General features: G+C 39.6%; 1 protein-coding gene across 1 annotated transcript in view; it reads right to left on the bottom strand.

Moving 5' to 3' along the window:
• Positions 1 to 754: 754 nt before the first annotated feature.
• The window catches only part of zmp:0000001236 (mastermind-like protein 2), a 38076-nt gene continuing 15570 nt past the window's right edge, over positions 755 to 23260 (bottom strand). Inside the window, exons 2-5 of the mRNA XM_044202861.1 lie at positions 7838 to 9055; positions 2512 to 2673; positions 2311 to 2419; positions 755 to 2223 (exon numbers count right to left, since the gene is read on the bottom strand). Of these exons, the coding sequence (XP_044058796.1) occupies positions 1388 to 2223; positions 2311 to 2419; positions 2512 to 2673; positions 7838 to 9055 (2325 nt within the window). The 3' untranslated portion in view covers positions 755 to 1387. The remainder of the gene's footprint in view (positions 2224 to 2310; positions 2420 to 2511; positions 2674 to 7837; positions 9056 to 23260) is intronic.

Raw genomic sequence — 23260 nt, 5'->3', positions numbered from 1 at the left:
GGGGTAAGGTGATCATATCTGAACAACACATGGCAGTACAGTTCTTTGTACTGCATCTTAAGATATTTTACATAAAAAGAGAAAGATCAATTCATACATTTTGGAGTTATTCAGTGCACTTAAATAAATAAAACATATAAATGATTTTGACAGGGCATGGAATGGACCAAATTTTGATTTGTAGTATTTACAGTGTGCTGTTACTCAGACATCTTCAACACATTTCCAGATGTACTGTGTCTATTTGTCATCCTTTGAGAGAGCCATTGGATTGGAGACCTTTGTTATACTGAAATTCAAACACATTAGGCAGTGATGAATAGGGGATTATATCCCACCTACAACTCCAAAATAACAAGATAGTGCATAATTGTTCACATTGAACACATTTAAATGTAGAATATGCTATTTGTATTTTAGTGATATGTTAGAATAAATATATTGTAATATAAACAACTGATGAGACTTTTTAAAACAGTTCATATACAAAATAAATGCAGCCTAATGTTGTTAACTGCAATCAGCTGAAATCTTTGAGTATCCCTTTCATTTTTTGGAAATTGCAATAAGGGCCTTACTGCCAGGAAGCATAGTCTATATGTCTGGATTTGGAAGATTATATCATGCTAATACAATTACTATATTTTAATGATATAGTATAAGCCACAGAGGACACACTTTTCTATAAATGAGTTCTGTCTTGGCTTTAGATTGCAAACCAAAACATCTAGTAAAGAAGAAAATGAACAATTTATTAATTTATTCAAATCAATTTTATTAATTACATGTATTATAATGTCTCATTACTATCCCAATAATTATTAAATATGACATGAAAAAAAACTAATGGTTACATTATTTAAATTGCATCAAAAACTACCACAGATGAAAAAGCTTGAACACTAAGTAAGAAAACATCTGTTGTGGCAAGATTCTCTGTGTGTATGGTAGCAAAACATCTGAATGTAAATACCATATCATGCTAAATATTGGATGCAGATTTTGAAACTTAACTTGGAATACCAAGATGAACTTGAAAGCAACACAGCAATGTTTTCTTTTCACAGTGTGAATTTGGTATTTTATCCTATATAACAGAACTACAGCATGAGTATGACAAACAGACCACAAAAACAGTGACTGCAAAGAAGAGCAGTTTCTTGGCCAATACACAAGGAATAAAATATGCCGAGTACTAAGTACAGAACACAAATTCCTTTCACAGTAAATACAATACAAAACAATACAGTATACTTGGATAACAAATGATATGAGTTTATAAAATTCCATTTCAGCATTATTTAAAAAATGTTACCCCTTACATCTTACATCCATAACCTCTATAATTTGAGCTACGGGTTAATTTTTAACAATCTGTGACCCAAATTCACGAGTGACTGCCCAGAATCTCATCCAAATTGATATCTTTCATCCAATCATCATTCCCAGAGCCAGACTTGAGCAGAGAGTCTATGAAGTCTGAGTCTGTGTTGATCCCTGGAACTGTGTTGTCTCCCTCTGGGAGGAAGTCAAAGGTCAGACGGTTGGCCCGGTTATTCTGGTAGCTACTAGAGCTGGGGCTGGGCTCTGCAAAGTTGCCTGCTGGTACCCTCTGTTCAGGAGAGGCCTGGTTCAGGTTTCCCACTGCTGATGGAGATCCCATCATTGGCTGGCTTGGTCTTGGGCCTGTGTCTCTTATCGAAGGGTGCATCCCGATGTCCGGCGTTACCTGGTTTGGGGGGCCAATGTGCCTCTGTTGATACAGATGGTTTGGCATGTCCAGCTGCGTACCCTGGGACTGTAGTGGATTGGGTAGCTGCCTAACACTGAGTCCAGTTGTCACTTGCTTGTTGGCTGAGCCCCAGCCCATGTTGACATTTTTCATCAAGCCTCCAAGACCCTGTCCTGGAACCCCCGAGGAATGCAGGTCAGCTGTCGTTCTCGGGTGTTGTACACCTGCTACATTGTTCATCCCAAAAGAATTTCCATGCGTGTTTGGCCCCAAGAACCTGGCTTTATTTTGATTTAGTCCAATTCGATTCTGGTTGTTATGTTGCTGGAATTGGCCAATACAAGAACTTGGATGACAGTCAGTCCCGATACCAAATCTGCGGTCTGATGACGAAGGACTCATCTTTGACCCAGACCCACTTGGGAGGTGACAAGACAGGGACTGTAGGTCATTCTCAGGGCCATTGGTGGAAGACTGGGAGGAGTTTTGACCTAAAGAGATACCAAGAAAAACTGATTACAATTATGGTCACTTGTAAGCATTTAAAGCATTTCTGACTTATCAGAAATGTACGGTACCTGTGAATATGTTTCCTTGCTGAACTCCCCCCATACTTCTCGACTGCTTGTAATCAGGTGGCGGTCTTGTGAGATGACGACTGAACTGATCATGTGTATTGTCTTTGTCCTGAAAAGGATCGACAAAATTGTGAATACTCACATTAATCATTTCTACCAAATTAATTGGTGGAAGAATGTAAGATGTAAGATGTTGCTTACTGAATTGCTAATGGTGTGCTGTTGATTAAGCTGTCTCTGCATGGCCTGAGTTTTGGCTGGGCCTTTCTGCTGGTTGTTGGGTGCTGGGGGCCGTGGCTGCGACTGGGCTGCCATGACTCCTAAGCTTCCATTGGTGGGCAGCCTCGGACCAGGTGGAACACCCTTAGAAGAAGAGACAGATGATGGCTTTACATTAGTGTCAGTGGTGCGACTTTTTAATTTTTAAATATGTCTTTTTGCCTCTTCTCTGATAAATGAGAATTGGAACTGTGAAAGTGCTGTGAAAGCTGTTGTAGAAAAACACAAAGCCAAAACAATACAATAATAGGAGTTGACCACTAGAGGGCAAAACTCTACAAGACATCATAGATCTGTTTCAAAGATGCTATTCAACCTCCAGAATGTGGTCAAGGCTACTCCCTCTGCAGATGAAAAAGGGAGACTTGGAGAGAGGCTTTTTTTGGAAGGGGGAGTGTGAGCCCTCCTCAAGGCCTGCTTCTCCCTTGATAATTGTGTCTAAAGAGAGTGGAAAGAATCCCTGAGACAGCAGGAAATGTGTGCCAGTGGGGAGTTAAGCGCCAGCACCATGACTACCTCCATTTAATAAGCTCTCCTTTACTGATCACTGTGTTGTGTTTGGCAAGGAGGCATTTCATCCACTAGAAACCCATTTGGCTCCTGACACTATCACACTGATTAAAATGGTGTAGTCGGCAGCACTCAAATGAAACTGAGATATCCAAACCAGCTTATTGTTTGAAGTCTTGTCCTGAACCTATGCTTTTGCAGATAAGCTTTCACCATCATGGGTGTTAGATGTTATATATCCTTGTAATGCATATTGTTTAAGCTTTCTTAGGCAGCTGTGCAGACCATTCAAGTGTTCCAAGTAAAACCTGTCTTTCTTGTGGACACAAAGACACTCTCACTATGCTCAAGCTTTAACCAAGTACAAGCATTTGTCATGAAAGAGGTTAACGTGCACCAAATCCAAGTCAACACGCGCTGTGTATACAGTGTCAGTCATTGTGTTGACTTAAAATGTTTCCCAGGGTGAAATGGATTACAAATCCAACAGTGCATTTAGCAGAAGCTATTACTTAGAGGACAGAGTCTTTGCGGAGGATGAATCTCTACAGGGTGGTGACTTTGTGGTCCCCAAGAGAAAAACAGAAAAAAAGAGAGGGAAGTATGTATATTGTGTGTGTGTGTGTGTGTGTGTGTGTGTGTGTGTGTGTGTGTGTGTGTGTGTGTGTGTGTGAATTATAATGATTGGGGCTGAAATTTGAAGAACTAACGAGACAGGATCAGAGAATGAGGGAAGTAGAAACTCATCAGGAGTCACAAGCCATTTCACAAGCTAATATTCGCCTTCTCTGCCAACAGAGAAGCAAACCAACCCACACAGCAAACCAAGCATGGCAATGAGGTTACACAGGGACTAAAACATCAAAACAGTGGTTTCTCCTGTTACTCTAGAAAGCGTCAGAGTCACTGGCTTTGATTCACTGTATCCAGTTATCGAGACTGTGAGAAACTGTGACCATCACAGACATTTTCCCTGCAGAGGTACACTGGAGAGGGCTTGAAGAAAAACCCAATGAGGGGTGTTTTAGCATGTACAACTGAGTAATCCTCTCTGTCATCCTGATGTGTCATAAAGCTGTTTTCCATGTTTTTTCCCCCTCTCATTCTTCACAAGCTTGTAGTAAATGAATACCACATGTGGCTCAGGCCTCAGAGAAGGAGTGGAGTGATTTAGTCTCCCATCCTGCGGCAGTGCAGGCAGCTGACAGTGATCCAGGCCCAGCCTTGCCGGCTCTCACACTGCACTTCCTCCAGTCTGGACTCATGACGCTGTCCCTGGGGAGCGCCTCGGCATCTGGACTTGGCTGCAGCTCCCTTTCCCAGGAAACAAGTACTCCCTTCACAGCTCAACCCTTGTGGCCTCCTAACTGAGGGATGTGGTGCCACAAGATCATCAACAAAGTTGAGGAGTCAATATTTACTGCAGGCAAACCTTTATCTTAAGCTGCAGTTATAATTTGTTTCTGCATTTTCAATAAGGCGAGTACTCTATTCTGCAGAAAGCAAAGTGCAAGCTCTCGTGTAGTATTTAAATTAAAATCGGTATTAGCTGAAGCTAATCGCTGGCATGAAGAAATGCTGCCAAACGTCTGTCTGCACTTGATCTAACAGTGTTGTCTTATGCTGAGCAGAAATATAAGTCACTCTAGATAAGACTGTCTGCCAAATGTTGTAAATGTAAATCTGAAAGTAAATGTTCAGATATAATTAAAAATACAAACATATAGAAGTGTAACACTATAAAAAACTTTTTTGATAACTGGACTTGATCAGAATCATTAGATGCTTAAATTATATAACTAAACAGCTAAATGAAATGTATAATTCTATCAAGGAGGCCTTTCAGAATAGCAGGTCCAATTCCCATTGTGAAAATGAATATCTTGCTAACTTAAATTAAGAGATGAATGAATAGCTCAAACACACCTCAGTTTGTGATAGAAACCCCATTTAGTTTCAATATTTCCTTTTATGCACCTGTATGGATGATAGTCTGGCATTTAGTTACTAGAAAATTCCATACAGATTTTTTGAAAATTGGCAAACAGTGGCAAAAATTAGGAATCAATTTTATTTTAGACATACTAAATAACAAAGACCTGTAATAATTTTTAATACACCAGGATTGTCTTTCTTTTTGCTATTTACACTGTCATGGAACCCCCAAAAAGTCATTTTTTTCTTTCTTTAGCTTAAATACACAACACAGCTACACACTAGCAACATGAAATTTTGTCCTTGAAATAGCATTGCCCACCAACCACAGTAACTCATAGGCATTGGTGTCCTCTACTGTATCCAGCCAGAAAATGTATTCATACTTATAAGTAAGTGAGATATTTTTGTGTGTGACCTGAGAGAGTTACTGAGCCGTGGATTTGAATTTTGACATGTTTGACTCAAAAAAGCACCAAAGCTCACATCTCTGGCTGTTTTAAAAAAATGTCTTCAGCTTCACTCAGTGGGTGGAAGCCCACTGCTAGTTGTTAGTGTTACACAGAGGATCAGGGCACTCTTTCAGGACCGTTATTGCTCTGGCATTACTAATTCAATTCACTCTGGAAAGAGACTCCACTCTTTTTGCTCCTCTCTGTGAGCTGTCCCTTCCTCATTAGCTGGACTTTTAACCCTGTCCATGCTGACTACAAAAGATGAACACCATTATCAGTCTTTTTTAAACACTTATTCGAAAATTATAAGGTGGCTCTTTTTCTTCTCCACAATTCCTACGCTATCATATCCGTTATTATAGCTTAATGTTTGCATATTTTATTTGTTCAAACAAACTGCACATTAAAACACAATGACCTTGGGAAAGTTGTCTCACCAAACCTTTACCCCTTATGAACACAGCTGCATGTCCTCAGCATTTTAAAGACCAGAGGTGACTGAGCTTTTACTTTCAGTAGCTCTGGGCTTTGAAAACTTTGCTTTTTTAATAATTTATCAAAATCCATTTAGGGCTTTTCATTATTTGATATCCAGCTCTTCTAACTCTCTTCCCCTTCTTTCTCACAACTGTAATTTTTAATGATGTATAATTTTTTATTGCTTATAATTTATGTTTTAAAACATGCTACATTAAGTTTAGAAACACAGAAATATTATTAGTAATTATCACTATTGCTAACAGTAATACAAATAATAATGCTAATGCTAATTATGACATAACCAGTACTTTTACTTTTGATAACAATTTTATTTAATGTATTGTGTCAATATTTGACACGTTATGAAATGGGGTCATTTGGAGTCCTGAAAAATATTTGTTGGCTTATTTAGATTATTCACTAAGTTTAAAGATTTTGTATATTTCTGCCTTATACATTCATAGAGCTTCTGATAATGACTATTTTAAAGGGACTTTAAGGACGTTTTAAGACAACCCATGAACATGCACAACCATATGTTCTGTCAACGCAGTTCTGTTTAGAGTGTAAATGGCTCTCTGGTATAGTGGTAAAACTGGTTCTGTTTTACCCATATGTGATGATGTATTTGTCATCCTACCTTGTTTACTTCCATGTCTGTATAACGCCCTCCCTCCCTCTCCCAGTCACTCAAGTACTTACCTTGATCGGTAGAGGTTATAAGAGCTCTCTTGTTTGGCTCGCATTATCATTTCACACAAAGACAGCTACAGATTCTGTTAGTGCAAAAATGAAAGAGGGGACGGTCTAAATCTCCCCAATCATAACAAATCAGTGATTCAACCTCCGGCACCAGGCTAAGCGGATTATTGTCATTTTCCACCACTTGTCCCTTGTAGCTAACAACCGCCAATTAGCAAATCCCGCTGTGCATATCTGTGCCCTGACGGGGAGCCACCATGACAAGCAGAGAAATTAGAAGTCCTGCATGTTAATCTACCATGCTCTGGCAATCTGTGTCATCGTCAAAACACTTTGAGGGGAAATACATATTCAAGGGAGTCAACAGCAAAGACACAGACAGCAGCTAGAACAATGACAATAAAGTCCCAAAACAAACAGTATTGCACTATTGCTGTTTCAGACAGCAGGTTGGCTGCTGTGAGCAAACTGAGGAAAACGACTGATGAGGAAGACTAAAGAGAGTCAGTTTGACTGCTGTGTATCATATTACTATACCTCAGCAGAAAAATGCTATTATTTACTTTGTATATAGAGTGTAATAAAATACACAAGCCAGTCATACAAATCATACAAGAAAAATAACATCTGGGTTACCGAACAGAAAATACTGTCAGCTTCTAACTCTATAGGTTACACTGTTTGTAATTCAAATTTGTACATTTAAGTCATGGTACTTTATTAGGACATTATGGTTATTGCCCATTAACTAAACACAGGCCTCATAATTTCATTGCACTAGCTGTGTTGCATTTTTGCTATCACATGATAGTATATACTGTAGACACATGTTGTTGTGTGAAAACCTTGTAACTCCAATGTCATTGAGCTGACTCATACATGTCATAATCACATACATGATGGTAGATATGTGTCACATGAAGACCTTTTAATTACAATTTTGGGGAGTATAGTTGGATTCAATGCTCCTCTACAGTATAGTTGTAAAAAGACTCAAGCTTGTAAAAACACAAAAAGCCATTCAAAGCCCTTTGGATATGGTCAAAACTGCTCAGTCATCAAACTAAGCTCAAAGCTATTTTGTTCTAATTCCTGACACATTTGGAGATACAAGGTTTTCACCTAAGACCAATCCTGAGTGAAGGAATTTTGGACAGAGCCCTTACCTGTCGCTGTTGTGACAGTTTGAATGGGAGCCCTGCGGGAACAGACTTGGGTTGCAGACAAAGAGCCCCTGATGTGGAGATCTGTTGGTTCTGGAAATGGAGAGCTGAATGTGGCGGATTCTGGCTGGTCGATGGTGACTGTTGCTGCTGCTGCTGGGCTGAAGTCTTGTTTACTGAGCTTGTCATGATAGGCATCGGCTGGTTGGCAGAATGGGGTGTTTTGGGGCTGAAGTGCAATGTAGGTTTGGTGCTGAGAACCTTCATGTCCAAATGATGGGAGCCATTGTGGCCATTTGACTTGAAGAGGCAGTTGTTGATCCCTTTACTCTGGGAGCCAATCCTCTGCGGGGTAAGCTGAGCCGGGCTGGAGACCTTGTCCTGGGGGAAGGCGCTGGTGGAGGAGTGGGTGCTCATGGCAGGAGCCCAGCTGATCAATCCTGCAGGTGGTGTATGGTGGTGGTGATGGAGCAGAGAGCTCGGCTGTTGCTGGTTTGCTGCCATCTGCTTCAGCTGCTCTGCGTGGGATATTTCTGGCCAGCAGGGCATGCCTCTGGGGTGCCCTGTCTGAGTGTTAGCTTTCTGTGACGTGGTGGTAGAAGAAGTGCTGGTCAGTGTGAAAGAGGGTCCTGCTGAGGCTGGTCGAAGCTGGGGTGAGCCACCATGAACCTGGCCAAAATCTGGGGAGTGCTCCATCTTTATCTGCTTCTCCAATGGAGAACACAAACTGGCAGCTGCTCCTGCTGAGCTTGGCCGACCTAGATCCAAACCGAATGAATCATCCTGCTTCAGAATCTTCTCAAACTCCAGGTCATTCAGCGTTGGCACTGTCTTTGTCAGCTCATCAAAAAGATCCTGGAGCTCTGGGTCAATCTGACCACCACCTTCATCTTTGAAGTCAAAAATCATCTCTGTGTTTGTCTGGCCACAAGACTGGATCTCAGTGGGCTCTTTTTTCATTTCTTTCAGGGTCATGTTGAATATGTCTGACCCCACTCCATGTGGCATCATGTAATTCTTCCTCTGCATGCCCATGGTTGAGGACCCTTGCAGAGAATGAGACTGGGTTAAGTTATGGTTACAGGGCCCATGTCCCAGACCACTGGTATCCACACGGACCCGCTTAAATTCTGATCCAGAGAAACCACAGGAGAGCCCATTCTGCTTTGGTGCATGTCCTGGTGCATGTCCCTCGATCTTCCTTCGCAAAGATCCTTGAAGCTGCAAAACACAACAGAATGGAATTTAAAAAACACTTAGAAAATAGAAAGAAGAGACTTCAATTGACTTAGTACCTTCACCTCACCTTCATTTCATAAATGTTATTTACCAGGTAAGTGTTTTTCAAAAAAAAGACCTCCATGGTAATGGAGTTCAATTTTTAATAGAAGACTAACCCTAAAGAAAACATTTTCATAACAAGACTTTAATTATTCCACTTGATTCAAAAGCTGTCTTGTGAGCCCATTTAAATCATGGTGATAGTTCTGAGTATGGGTGCATTCAATTCTACATCCAGCTCAAAGTATCACCATGTAAAGTAATACAATTTCACAATTTGCTCCAAGGCCTGTAGATGCTGTACACTTGACCAACTTGTGAAATTTAATGTTTTCATTCAGTAGAATACCGTTTGATTTTACAACCGTGATGACGTCTCAAATGCTTTATTTGGACATAAAACACCCAGTCACATCACTTTGAAAGATCAAGCAGATACATTCAGATAACAAATACAAAGCTTTCATATATAATTTTATTTTTACACTTGCAATGCAGCAACGAGGCAAACGCTGCTGCAGCATTTAGAAAAATGTTTTTATAAAATGTAGTTTGAGCGCAGTGGATTGGCTGAGAAGATAGCTAGGAATCTGATACAGCTGACAGACCGCAGAGAGAAGAAAAGGGTCTTTGTTTCCCTCATTTGCATACATTATATTTTCTTCCATTGTGCTTTGTTAGATAGCAGAGTTTCTCCTTTGTGGCTTGGATTCTGCTTAACATGCTGGTGCAGATATCTGACTTCCTTTTGTCCTGTCCCCATGTCTTCATTTAAGCTAATAAGCACATAGCCATGACTCACAACTCTAACCACTCAGTAACACTCTATAAAACTGAAGCATTAAAAACCCTAAAAAAATTGTGCATGTTATCATAGCAAAAACTATTATTTATATTTTTAGGAACAGATATTGTCATATAAACAAAACAGTGTTTGCTCCTTCACTCGAGCCTATGAGTCGATTCAACAACAATTCACTGAGAAAGAAATTGTCTATCTAGTGGCAATATCAGGCACACTGCTGTATACACATAAAAATGACCGATTATCTGACCATCTTTTAATGTGGTGCCTGCATGGAAACAAAATGGCTCTGATTGTACACCAACCTGAGCACTGGAGAGGAGTATCAGTGTGTTGCATATTTCACTGTGGGAACAAATTTGAGTCATTTCCACCTGCTGGCACACATTATATTAAGATGATTCATAGCCTGAGGGTTTGGAGAGAATCCTGCAGTTCATTACATTTCTACTCTGTTCGTGTCTGTATTACTTCTGCTAATGCGCTTAACAATTGCTCAGAAATACGTCCTCACATTTTAATCAAGGCACAAATGTCTCTGTGACTCACCAAGCCTCCTTTATTGAAGCTAGTAAGGGTGTGTGCGTTTCAACATATTGAATGGATGTGGATGGATGATAATGATTATGTTGATGGTGGTGGTGTTGTAAAGTGCAGCCCATTTTCAAAAGCATCATTGCAAATAGATAGATATCCAGGTAACCATTTGGTTTATTTTAGTACAGTAGAAAAATCAACTTGCAAACACTTGAAACTTGCTTGAGCTCAATGACAACGACCAGTGTGAAGGCAGAAGAAAAACCCATCACGTTCAGTCAAAGACAAAAAGAGCACTGAGGTGCATGTGACTAGTGTCAAGAGGTTTTTTTTTTCAATTTGTAGACCCCTTACCATCTGAAAATTAAAATAAAAATTCACTATCTGTGTTGTCAGAAAATCAAACACAGTAGACAAACAATAATCTAACACTTGTGTTGTGAAAAGCATCTGATTAATTTGGTCATTGCTTGCATGTGACTCTCAAATGTCATGTCAGAATGTTTTTGAATGCACCAACCAAACTGTATGCAACTGTATTATAATGGTAACATGGCAATAATTATATTTTAACAAACTAAATAAAGGTGACAAAATGTTATGTATTACCTGACTCAAGTTTGAGTACTCAAATACTGGAAGTAATGGAAATAAATGGAGAGCAAGAAATTATTATAAAACTATTCAGGTTTACAATAGTTAGTTAATTAACTACTAATGTAAAATGCAGAATATTTGTTCTTAATGGGCCAAAAAATAAGTAGTATGGTCCTGTATGTGTGTAATTAAGCATTCATGTATTTTTAAATAAAATATTAGCTCAGTTAACCTTTTGTATATTCAAATTTCAATTCAAAAAGTAGAAATACTTGCAAAAGAAAAGCAATTACAATTTTAAAGTTAAATATATTTTGCCACAAAAGTAAACTTCAATAGAGAAGTTCTTAACAGAGACTAGATACACAGAAATCTTGTCAGATGATGTAATGACAGTCTGGCTTGATGATGCCAAGTTCATTCAGAGAATTAGCGACACACATACAATTTTAACTTGGAAATGTTCCATACGTTCATCTACAGTTTTACTCATTAACCAGCTCCCTTTTGCCAGATCCAGACTATTAAACATTGTGCCTTGCCACATACTACTGGACATCTGTTTTTCTCCAAATGCAGATGAAAACAGGCCTTCTAGTGTGTGCAGCTCATGCACACTTTCTCTTGTTCCACAGGGCTCTTTTCTGGAGAAGACAGACAGGAGTGCTCCTCATGGTTCAAGGCACTGTCTGAGAAAACACATCATGAATAATGGAAAGGACTGTGGATGTGTTGCAAAAAGCCATTGTGAGACAGGGTTGCCTCACTGCTGCCTCTGTGCCATTTAAAAATGGACTCTAGACAAGAGCAGTTCTTAGTTCAAAATTCACAAAGCTTCTCAAGACTTTGTGTAGTCAAGATTTTGTCAAGGTTAGATCACTGTCATGTGTGCATCCTGATACTACCTCTGGGTAAAAAAAAAAAAACATCTCCAAAAAATAAAGGACCATCCTGTTCACTCAGCGCTCAGTACTCAGAAGAAGTGGCCTCCTAGCTGGCCTGAAATCCTCATGACAAATCTCCTCCAAGTGATCTGAAAATAGATTTTTTGATTAACATTTAATGAGCTTAGAAGCTCTGAATCACTTTGAAAGTGACTCCTGCTGCATGAGAGGCTCCAACCTATGTATTTTATACTGATCATCTTAGAGATGAAAGCATAACTGCTTACATTCATTTTCTGTGTTGACAAAAAGTAATTCATCCAATGTCAACGTCAAGTTTAGTAGTGAGCAGAACATTCATTTAAGGATTTTATTAATACAAAACCAAGGCTAACAAAATAATATCTTTTGCTACAAAGTGGATAATCGCTCATCTAACTTCCGCTTTTAACAAGGTGCAACTTTTGGCATCCATCCATCCTATGTTCTTTAATTGAACTACTTGTGGACACAATTTCCCAGGAAACAATTTTAACAAGTGAATCAAGAGTGGATTTCATTTTTGAACATAACTTTTTCAGCACTGCTTATTGATGCCCTTTGATTGTGGCAGTGAGGAACATGACCTTGGCCATGTCAACAGAGACTATCTATTCCTAGGAGCTGGAAGGCTGGTAGCTTGTGTGTCAAGCTGAGCAGTGTGGTGATGCTGAGCACTGTGGATGGGGCTCTGGGTGAGCCTTCACAGGGATGCAACACCAGGCCTCCTGGTACCATCTGTCAGTCCAGTGGCACAGCCCTCAGAGCCATGCATGCTTGAAGGGTATAGATTTGAGAGTGTTCGAAGGTTTTGTGTCTGTGTGTGTGTGTTTGAGTATGAGAATGTGGCTCAACAAAAGATCGAGCTCACCAGCCTTTAATCTATTCACCAGAGCCCTGAAACATGTTGCAATCTGCTCCTGTGAGAGTTAAAAACCTTCCTCTCGGCATTTGACATGGAAAAAACAGTCCCAAAATAAAGGAATAAATACGACTATTGTGTTCCTAGGGAGACATAATATTTATGTGGTTCTGCAGGTTGCATACTATTGCAAGAGGGGATTTCAGCACATTTATTGCCAGATAAGAAATAAGAGCCCGAAGACCAGTGCCAATGATCAGCTGTCATACAAAATTCAGCTATCTGCTTGCAGAATGCTGAGAAAGTGTGCAGGGCTCAGTTTAATTATAGGGTTTGTACTAGCTGTCTAAAGCTGTAAGCCATGATACTATATCCAGGGAAATTGAATAAAACATCCTGGATAACTTGAAAATTTTAAATATTTAAAGAAAGGTAAGGAAGGTGAGGCTGAGACTGCTGTAATATAGTATGTACATGTCACAAGGCAATTTATAGTGTTTGTTACTAAGTTATGGCTCATTTCAGGTAACAGCAAGGTGTGCATAATCTATTTGATATTATGAAACAAGAATAAAATGTTCCAGGATAACCAAGATTAGATGCTACCAACAAGAGAAAATACTGACACAATACTGACAATTTTGCATTTTTGATTTTTTAGTTTAAACTGTTTTTTGGCTTTAAGCCTCACATAGATTTAATTTAAAGACAAGATATGCATAACACTAATAATAAAGAAAATGATATAACTTTGAGGGGAGCACTGAGGCAGCAACAAGCAATTATAACTGAATTTAAATCTAAAAAAATATGCCGCACCAGCATATACTGTGTTTTTATGACAATCCTGCAGGAAATACTGAACTAGATATCTATTGAAGCAAGGTTTGGAAGACAAATTAGATAGCTGCCTCTTGGAAATCTTGGCAGCTACTTTTGGTATTAAATTAAAACATTTCCAGTACATTTTGTGAATAAATTAGTTGCTGACAAAATGATAACATCGGTAGGCTTGATCCTTTTTTACACATAGTAAATGATAAAATCTAGGTTTTTTTAATTTTTTCTCAAAACGGAACACTTGGAATAAAACTCATCTTCCCTCAACAAAAGAAACATATTTAATCTGATTCTACAGGGCATGTGCCATAAGGTTGCACAGGGATGTGAGCATAGGTTCATGGTGTGCTTCCCTAATCAGGCTGGTGCGTGTTGGGACGAAGCAGCACACTGCAGAGGTGGGCTACTTTTGGCTCATCAGCACTTTGCATCCCCACACTTCCTGACACAGTTGTATTAGATTGAGGCTGCCCTCCAGAGAGCAGGCAGGAGAGAAGGATGAGCAGCAGCAGCGGCAGCAGGAAAAAAAAAAGAGAGGCAGCTTTGTGGCAGCCTCTGGGAAATGGGAAGAGATGATAAGAGCTCCTTTGAAGAGAAATCATCCATTATGTTTACTGAAGGCAGATTTTTTTTAAACAGTTGATGTAGCTCAGCTCCAACATTCCATGGAGAAACTTGCTATTTTAATAAAAGGCAGCTTGCACACAAAAAATCCCGTTGGAGACACTTCCCATTCAAATATCAGTTCTCCATTATCCAACTGCACAGATTAAAAGCCAGCATTCCAATCAGTCCTTGCTTTGGCATGTCCTTTGTTCAGAATCAAGCAGATGAGTTTAATGTGATATCCCCAAGGCTAAAGGAAGCAGAAGGAGTGAGTGGACAAAGTATGTAAAGTTGCTCTTGGATAGTTTGAGTCATTAGTCAAGCTGATTTATTTACACAAATGTATTGCATCCTTTTTAATGATCTAAAACACAAATCATTCTCAACCTGGCCAGGTAGTTTGAATGGCCTATTGTACATAATATTCATTGAGTATATTCTTCTGTCAGGTACAATGACAGAGTTCAAGAGATGTGGTTTCTGGCCCTCAGTTCCCAGGATGGCAGGATAGCAGTGAAGTGATCCTGAGAACAAATATGGGGCATGTGAGTGTGTGAGGAGGAGGTAGGCAGACTCTGTCAAGGCATCACTGCAGCACCAGCTAGGACACGCCACTGCAGACATACCACAGGTCACCACCATCACAGTGACAAGCCGTCACATCACATCACCCATGGCCATGTGGGGCTCACAGAGCTCCTGACACTGCTGTCGCCTCTCATCTACATGTCATTCTTAACCACAGAGACATTTACTGAGGAGGACTGAGGGCTCCCCAGACTCAGGAGCAATCCCATGCAGCACAGATCACTGTAGCTTCCAGAGTAAAAGGGATCCCTTCAATTAATGATTTAAAGCAGGAAACTACAGGATGTAATTCACAGGCCATAACACACTGAGCAAACTAAAAAATAATTTCCAGCTTTAACTGCCACATATTGATCTCACACTTTCGCTACAGCATAATTTTTCTGTTAAAGACAAATGCTACTTTTGTCCTCAGTTAAGTAATGGACAAGAAGACGTCCCACCAGTTAACAAGCCCAGAGCTCACAGATAACCATACAGCTCTTGCTTGCCAACTGCATATAGGCTAAGCTGCTATTGTAGTGCAAAGGGTTTAATTTAGTGGTAACACAGGCTTAAATTCTCATTGGTCCAACACCCTATGTGCTGGGAACACCCTCTATCAGCTCTTGCTATTCCAGTCCGCATCTAAAGTGCTGCATGCTATGCACCAAAAATGAAAGGACATGATGTATCTACCATGATGACATGTTTCTTTAAATTGGTATATGTGCACTGTGTCTGCTGTGAGAAGCAGGAGGTAAAAAACAATTTTCAGGCTGGAAAACTGCTTGAGCATGTGAGAAGGTTAACATAAATGAGAACATTAAAGGATTCTTAACAGCAAAGGCTTAAGAATAAGAAATGATCAATCCATGCAGACACCAGAGGTTACTGTGAGCATGAAAAAATGAAAGAAAAATACTTAAGTTAACAATCCTGGTTGTTAGGTTTAGTTATATATTACTGTTGGGACCACGGGCACTCCACCATTGAATTAATTCATTTGTGGGACTTTATTAGGAGACTGCATGCTCTTTTGTATTGTAAACAAAGGAGAGACATTGAACTCAGCATTCCACAATCCTGAGGGCCATTGAACTCAGCATTCCAGCTACCACTGGTCAGTCTGACCTGTGATCCGTGATGTCACCTGGTCAATAAAAGAGGTCAGCGGCCACTGTTCTTTCTCTTTCTCCGCTCTTCACTCCTCGCCCACACCTCGGGGGAGGTCTGCGTTACACAGATCCCCTGAAGAAGAACAAAGAATTACGTCTACTACACGAGGGCCTGCCTTTGCCTTAAGATTCCTGGTTAGCTCACTGCTAACTGATCTCTTCTACCCCACTTCGTGTGATCAGCCTGGAGCAGACACAGACCACAACTGAACTTTCTCTCTTACAGCAGCGACCCTAGGACCTGCGTAAGATTCCTGCAACTAGTTAGCCCAACAGCTGCCACACACAGTCTGCCAGCTAACTTTGAGGAGAACATCTGATGGAGTGACTGGGTCCTCCATCTGCACAAACGGACTGCAAAGCACGGACTTTCTTTATTCGGAACCAATATTTTTCCCTGCCTGGTTAAATAGGACCGCCTGATGATCACAGCAACTTCAAAGCAACTTCTTCCTTTACGGACTGGTAGCGTAACCACCGAACATATAACTGGGCATAACATAGCATAGCAGAGTACATGGCTAACCACAGGACTGTTACTTTTGTGAATGTATCTGTATTGATTTCGTTCATAGAGTTTTATTGTTGTGATGTGTTTTCACTGCTAGGTTTTTTTGTTTATTTTTTTTTGTTCATTTTAAGTGATGTCAGTGATGTTCACACAGACACAGGGTCTTGCATGCAACTAACTATCCTCTTTCCTAACCTGGCACTGTTTATTCTACACAGTTCACACATACACTTCAATTTGGCCCTTTAACAAAGCCACACTCTTTAACATACACGGCCTTGCCGCCATTTTAAATTAACTTTCTTTGTTAATGTGACATGCGGCCTCGGTAATAGCTGCCATTTTGGATCCAAGCAGCCATCTTGGATCACCCACACACACACACACGCGTGCACACACATACACCCTTTTGTTCTGTAGTTTAGTGTATTTAGAGTTAGACTTCATATTGTATGTTCTTGCTTCTATTATCTGTGAATAACTGCTTGTGTATAATTATGCTGGTTTCTTTAATGTTGCACAAGAGTGAATAATTTGCTAACCTCTTCTATCTGAACTCCAATTTTGGTTATAGTTATTAATTTAATAAATTTTAGGTAAAGTTTATCGTTTAGTATATTATGAGACTGAATCAATTTAATTAGCTATCTATCTCTCCTCTCTTAGCTAGCTATCTCTTCTTTAAGAAGAGTGGTGCCCCGAGGACTTTATTCATTAAAGTTATTATTTATGATTATCTTTGATAATTCTGATAATTAATTGATTGCACCTACACAAGTGCCCCTTTAACCATTGTAAATCCCAACATTACATTAGAGAAGGTAAACCTAACATTTTAGTTTCCATAGATTATTATTTTTTTTTAGTCTATCACATTACACAAAAGTGCAACCAGTGCAGAGGTGAACATGTGAAAATGAGGCAACATGAGATGGTAGACATGTTAATATTAGCTTCTCTGAAAACAAATCCCTTGTTTAACAGGGTAAAGCTGTCCTAGAATGTTTGTACCCTTAAAAGGCCATTGCCATTCAACCACAAGTACCTTTTTCCCAGCAACTGTCAAACACAAGGCCTGCCTCCGGTCATGCCACAGGAAAAGGCCCATAAGCAGGGAACAAGTTCCCTTCCTGTTTTCAAAGACGATTCCTATGGCATGCGGAGTCGTTTCCTGCTCGCTAGGCTCATTTCACCATCTCAAACATCTGGCTGCTCTTCAGCATGCAGCTGCAGCACGGTGAGAGCCAACAGTGCCACTGCTGAGTTGAGCAACACAGTCCTGAGCCATTCCAGTCATATCTCTGGCCACTAAAAAGAAAACCATCATCTAGCTTCACTAGCTAATGTGAGGCATCCCACTAGTGTGCATTATTCCAGATCTGCAGTAACTATTTATGAGATAATATTTAAGTGTACCATATTTAGTACTTATGAACTCTTTATGTCCTATTGCTCAGCTATTTGGATTATGAATTCCTTGATGCTCCCTCTCAAGCACAGTGACTGCAGTTCCAAATCAGGAAACAATATTCCTCAATATCTGATGTGTTTGCAGCAAAGTGCTCTTTAGCAGCATTGCTGTTGTGATTTCCCAGTGAAACAAGGATCCATTTTATATCCCGTGGGAAACCTGGGCTGAGTGGTTAATGCTGTGCTAATGCTGCTTCACTCAGCCAGGTCTTGATAAGCCTCATGCATTTAGAGAGGGGAAACACATTTAGTGTTTTTAAACCGCTTCAATGGAGAAAGCTTGGAAAAATCCACTAGTTGAAAAGGGTATACTTGTTGAGTTTTGTCATCTCTCTCAGCTTTCACTTAAATTACACACACATACATTAGGACAGGCGAGCAAACACACTAATCTGCACTCATGCACTGAAACAATCCTCCGCTAGTTCGTTTTGAAAAGGGACTGCTGCAGCTAGAAAGTAAGAAGAAAAAATAAATGAGTGGGAAGCTTTGTTTGACTCCCACTCCTATCAGTTCTGACATTCCAAATAAGGTCTGTGTAGACCGGCGCTGGCAAAGACGGACACAGAAAACACTGCAGAGCTCTCACAGACTCCAACCAAGGAAAAAGTGTGTGTGGTGGGGGGAGCATTTGGGGACCATGGTGCAGAAAATGTGACCTCTAAAAATGTATCATTAGCCTGACATTTCCCAGAAGGACAAAAACAAAACATCACATGATAGTGATATATCTTAGATATTAGTTAGATACTGTCATCCATGAAAAACAAACAATTCAGTTCAATTCTAAACTGCTTGCCTTGATTCCCGGATAGCTGTGGCCTAAAAAACGACTTGTTTTCACACTGTGGAGACTGGTGAAAAGTCTTTGGACTGAGTTTAACTGTCACAAAAAAATTAGGTAGATCAGTAAATTAAAGCTGCACTAGATAACTTTGCACACTGTTGTTCCAAATGTTGCTGTAACTGTCTGATTTAACCTAAATACCAAGAAATCATGAAACATACCATCAGTTAATTGCATATGTTAAATCAATTTTTACAAACCCAGGCAAATCTGTGATTATCATATATAAAAAAACTAAATGGAGAAATGGGGAAAAACACTGAACAAAGTGAGTGCATGTTTGTTGCTGTTTGGGAGTTTTAATATCTCTCTTAAAGTTCCATTAATCAGTATCAACATTGAATCAAATTATAATAATGTGAAATGACTTGCTCTTAGTGATGAGCCCACAGAGAATTATCACCAAACTCTGCAGCTCTACAGAGCTTTTTAGCCTCTTTTATCTCATTGTTGTAGTTACAGCACATTTACTGTTAGGTTTTGTCTCACCGCTCTCATCAACCCTGTTTCCAGCAGCAGGCAGCTGTTTTCAACAAACAAGATCTGATAAACCCCACTGTATGCTACATTCCCACCACCAAACATCAGACAGACAAGTTAGAAGAAAGTGTAACATCTAGCTACTAAATAGCCAGATAGTTTTTCTAGGAGGTGGAGACCAAAACAGAGCTAAAAGGAGAGTAAATATTGGACTTAAATTTGTCAGGTGGCCAGAAACATGACTCCAAATGAATGATAATGTTTTAACTGGATGTGTAAGTATGCAACTGATTGTTAATTTTACACATTAGTCACTAACTTTGCAAGGTGATAATATGTCAATAATGTGTCAGTTCCACCCCCTAGTGGTAAAAAAAATTATATGTACAGCTTTGAGTTTTGATTTGTCACTTCCTGTGCATAGAGGTTTACCATCTGAACAGCATTTTAGTATTTAATTTAAAGGCAACAGGGCACTCTTCTCTATTGCTGCCCCAGTTTGAAATATAGGCCAACAAGGGCAACTTTCACATGAAAAGTAAAATGTGTATTCTCCTGCACATGTAGAATAAAAAATACATTTCATTCCAAGGGTTGCCTAAATTGCCTTACCATAGATACCTTCAGGTACTGAGCTCACCACTGTCTGGGCAAGTGGTGGCTATCACAGTGGCAGGGAGAGTTCAAGGTTGCAGCAGAGACTATGTCTCTGAGCAAGTTTCTGCATGCAGGCAGCTCTCGTGTGTGTCTATGTGAACCAACGGTTCTCTTTTTACATGTCGCAGCTGGTGAGAGAGAGACACGGTGTGCTCTCAGGTAATCTGTCTAAGTGGAAAAAAACAACTTTCCCATGATGTGATCACTGACATTCATTCAAAGTTAAGGGAAACACTAAGCAGCTGTTGTGATTTCAAACTGTTCAAGAGGATTTATGCTGATCTAGACAATTATGGAAAGAAATGATCTCCTAAGCATCCTATCTCATTGCAAAATAGTCCATAGCAGTTAAAAGCAGGACCTCTGTACCTACAGTGGTATCTGCTCAGGTAAACATCTAGTCCGTTGCTTGGAAATAGACAAACATTTCTTGATGGGGAACATTTTGTTAGTGGTTTAAAGGCCAAGTCCCAATACTACTGCAACATTTACTACAGCCTCTGACTTATCTAAATTCTTTATACCTGATTAAACATACTAAATAAAATTTTAAAGGCAAGGCTAGGCAAGTTTATTTGTATAGCACATTTCAACAACATGACAATTCAAAGTGCTTCACATAAAACATAAAAGGTATCAAGACAAAATGCAAAAGCAACATAAGGCAATATAAAAAGACATTTAAATCCAATTAAAAAGAGTTAAATAGAAAATTAAAAATAAGATAAAACAGGAGAGTAAAAGTTACAGTGCAGTGTAAGATATTAATCAAAAGCCTCAAATTTGATTTAATAAAAGGCAGCGGCAAACAGAAAAGTCTTCAGCTTTGATTTAAAAGAACTGAGAGTTGCAGCAGACCTGCAATTTTCTGGGAGTTTGTTCCAGATATGTGGTGCATAAAAACTGAACGCTGCCTCTCCATGTTTAGTTTTGACTCTGGGGACAGAAAGCAGATCTGTCCCAGAAGATCTGAGAGATCTGGATGGTTCATAACGTAGCAGAAAATCAGAAATGTACTTTGGCTCTAAACCATTAAGTGCTTTATAAACCAACTGCAGTATTTTGAAATCAATTCTTTGACAGACAGGAAGCCAGCGTTATGACCTCAGAACTGGACTGATGTGATCCACTTTCTTGGTCTTAGTGAGGACTCGAGCAGCCGTGTTCTGAATCAGCTGCAGCTGTCCAATTGATTTTTTAGGGAGACCTGTAAAGACACTGTTACAGTAGTCAAGTCAACTGAAGATAAATGCATGGACAAGTTTTTTCCAAATCCTGCTGAGACTTAAGTCCTTTAATCCTGGATATATTCTTCAGGTGATAGTAGGCTGACTTTGTAATTGTCTTAATGTGGCTGTTGAAATTCTGGTCTGAGTCCATGATTACACCAAGATTTCTGGCTTGTGGTTTTTAAAATTATTGATTGGAGTGCTGACTTTTAATTGTCCCTCCTTGGCTCCAAAAACAATTACTTCAGTTTTATCTTTTAATTGAAGAAAAGGACATCTGCTATATTCATATAATTCTACTACTTCAACTGAGTTCCACTAAGAACAATTTAGTGAACTGGTAATACATGTTTTAGTAGCTTGTACTAGTGTATGCTTAGTATTATACAACTAAATGGACAGTGAACCCTCAAAATGCAGCAAAGAACTGCTCAGACTGGGGACTCACAGCCATGTGGCTATCGTCACAGCATCTGCTAAACAAGGAAGCACAGAATCTGGCAATGCTCCCTCTGCCTAGTCTGTAGAAATGGGCTGTAGAACAACAATAACCTAACCAGACAGAGGCTGTCATATGGCAGATCACAGTGAGAATACAAGTTGGAGAAATTGGAGTAGGAAGTGGAAATACAAGTCAATCAATCTCTCACTTCCAGTCTACTCTACACAAGTTCCCCAGCTAGTATAAGGTTGTTACTGGAGGCTGAGCAAATCTGAACATTTTCTACAAGTAAACATGTTGGACAAATGTGAATGGTGTTAGGACTATCCACGAGTCATTCCTCATCTTGTTTGTGACTTGTGCTTGTGCTTGTGCTTGTTTGTTTGGTAGAAATGTCATTCAAACAAAAAGCAACATCTACCTTTAGTGCCAATGTGATGAGATTTGGGATATTACATTATACATTATGCTGATCTCACATTAAATTACACTGTTAGGTCAAGGTTATGTACATGGAACAATCTGCATTTCCATCCCAGGACATGATATTTGGTCTGGGTGGAAGAGATTATCCTGCTTGCTTGTGTGGATTTCACAGCTCAACTGGCAAGGCATCCCTTCACTGACTAGACAGCTGTTTTTTTCCCCCGCTTTGACTACTTCAGGCAAAACAGATGAGCTTGGTGATTCAAACTCAGCCAAGGCAGCATAATAGAGGGGAAAATTCCCTCTTACCAAGGGAATTAATTCACTCGGAATGACAATGAGGACAAATACTGATAAACATAAGTGTCAGTATTTTAATCAGTGCTTTGAAAAGTTGTTCAGGTATAATACTATTGAAAAAGAGCATTAGGATAAATTATTTAAATTGTGTGTATTCTGTAGGTCAGTGGTCCATTTAAGTAACCATTTAAGAAACACTTAAAAATCTATGGTGAACAAATGCTGTATTGCAAGTAACATTTATTGTAACAAGGACAAACAGTGTCATTGATGTAAAGTACATGAAACCAAGCTTATCATCTAATGGCAGGGCCACATGATCAGTTTCAGACCTATAGCCCTGGCACTGCAGTTTGAGTCAATCCAGTGGTACCAATATGCATGACAAAAAAATCTGCAGCACTAAAACACTCATTGCCTCTAGGTGGTGCACGTGTTAAAATTGCCTCAACATGTTTGCCAGTAGGAGGCAACATCATGAATCTATTAAGAGAGCTGGATAAGGTGCTTCAACTCAGCCTTGCTGCCAATTTGTCCCAGTGGCTAACCATGGTTCTGCAACACAAAAATCCCCTGTGGCCCAAAACTAATTTTCCCCATAGACCACTATTATAAAACAGTTTGTAGTTCAAGGTGTCCTGTCAACAGCTTTACAAACAATGTCAATCATTATTATGATTTTTTAACCATGAAGGTTTCCCTGAGCCTAAAAAAGCTGTTTTATGTGTGCTAGGTCTAAACTGCTACTGCTATTACTATCCTTTTCCACTCCCCCTTTAGGAGACTGGTAAATTGTGAGTTACAAGCCAGTTCCATGAGGTGATTAATGTCTAAAGTTGAAACATAAATAAGAATAAAAAATTAGATA

This window comes from Siniperca chuatsi, linkage group LG7 (genome assembly GCF_020085105.1).
Source record: "Siniperca chuatsi isolate FFG_IHB_CAS linkage group LG7, ASM2008510v1, whole genome shotgun sequence".
NCBI classification, from domain to species: Eukaryota; Metazoa; Chordata; class Actinopteri; order Centrarchiformes; family Sinipercidae; genus Siniperca; species Siniperca chuatsi.
Note: the sequence above shows the minus strand (reverse complement) of the source record. Positions and strands in the feature narration are given on the sequence as shown.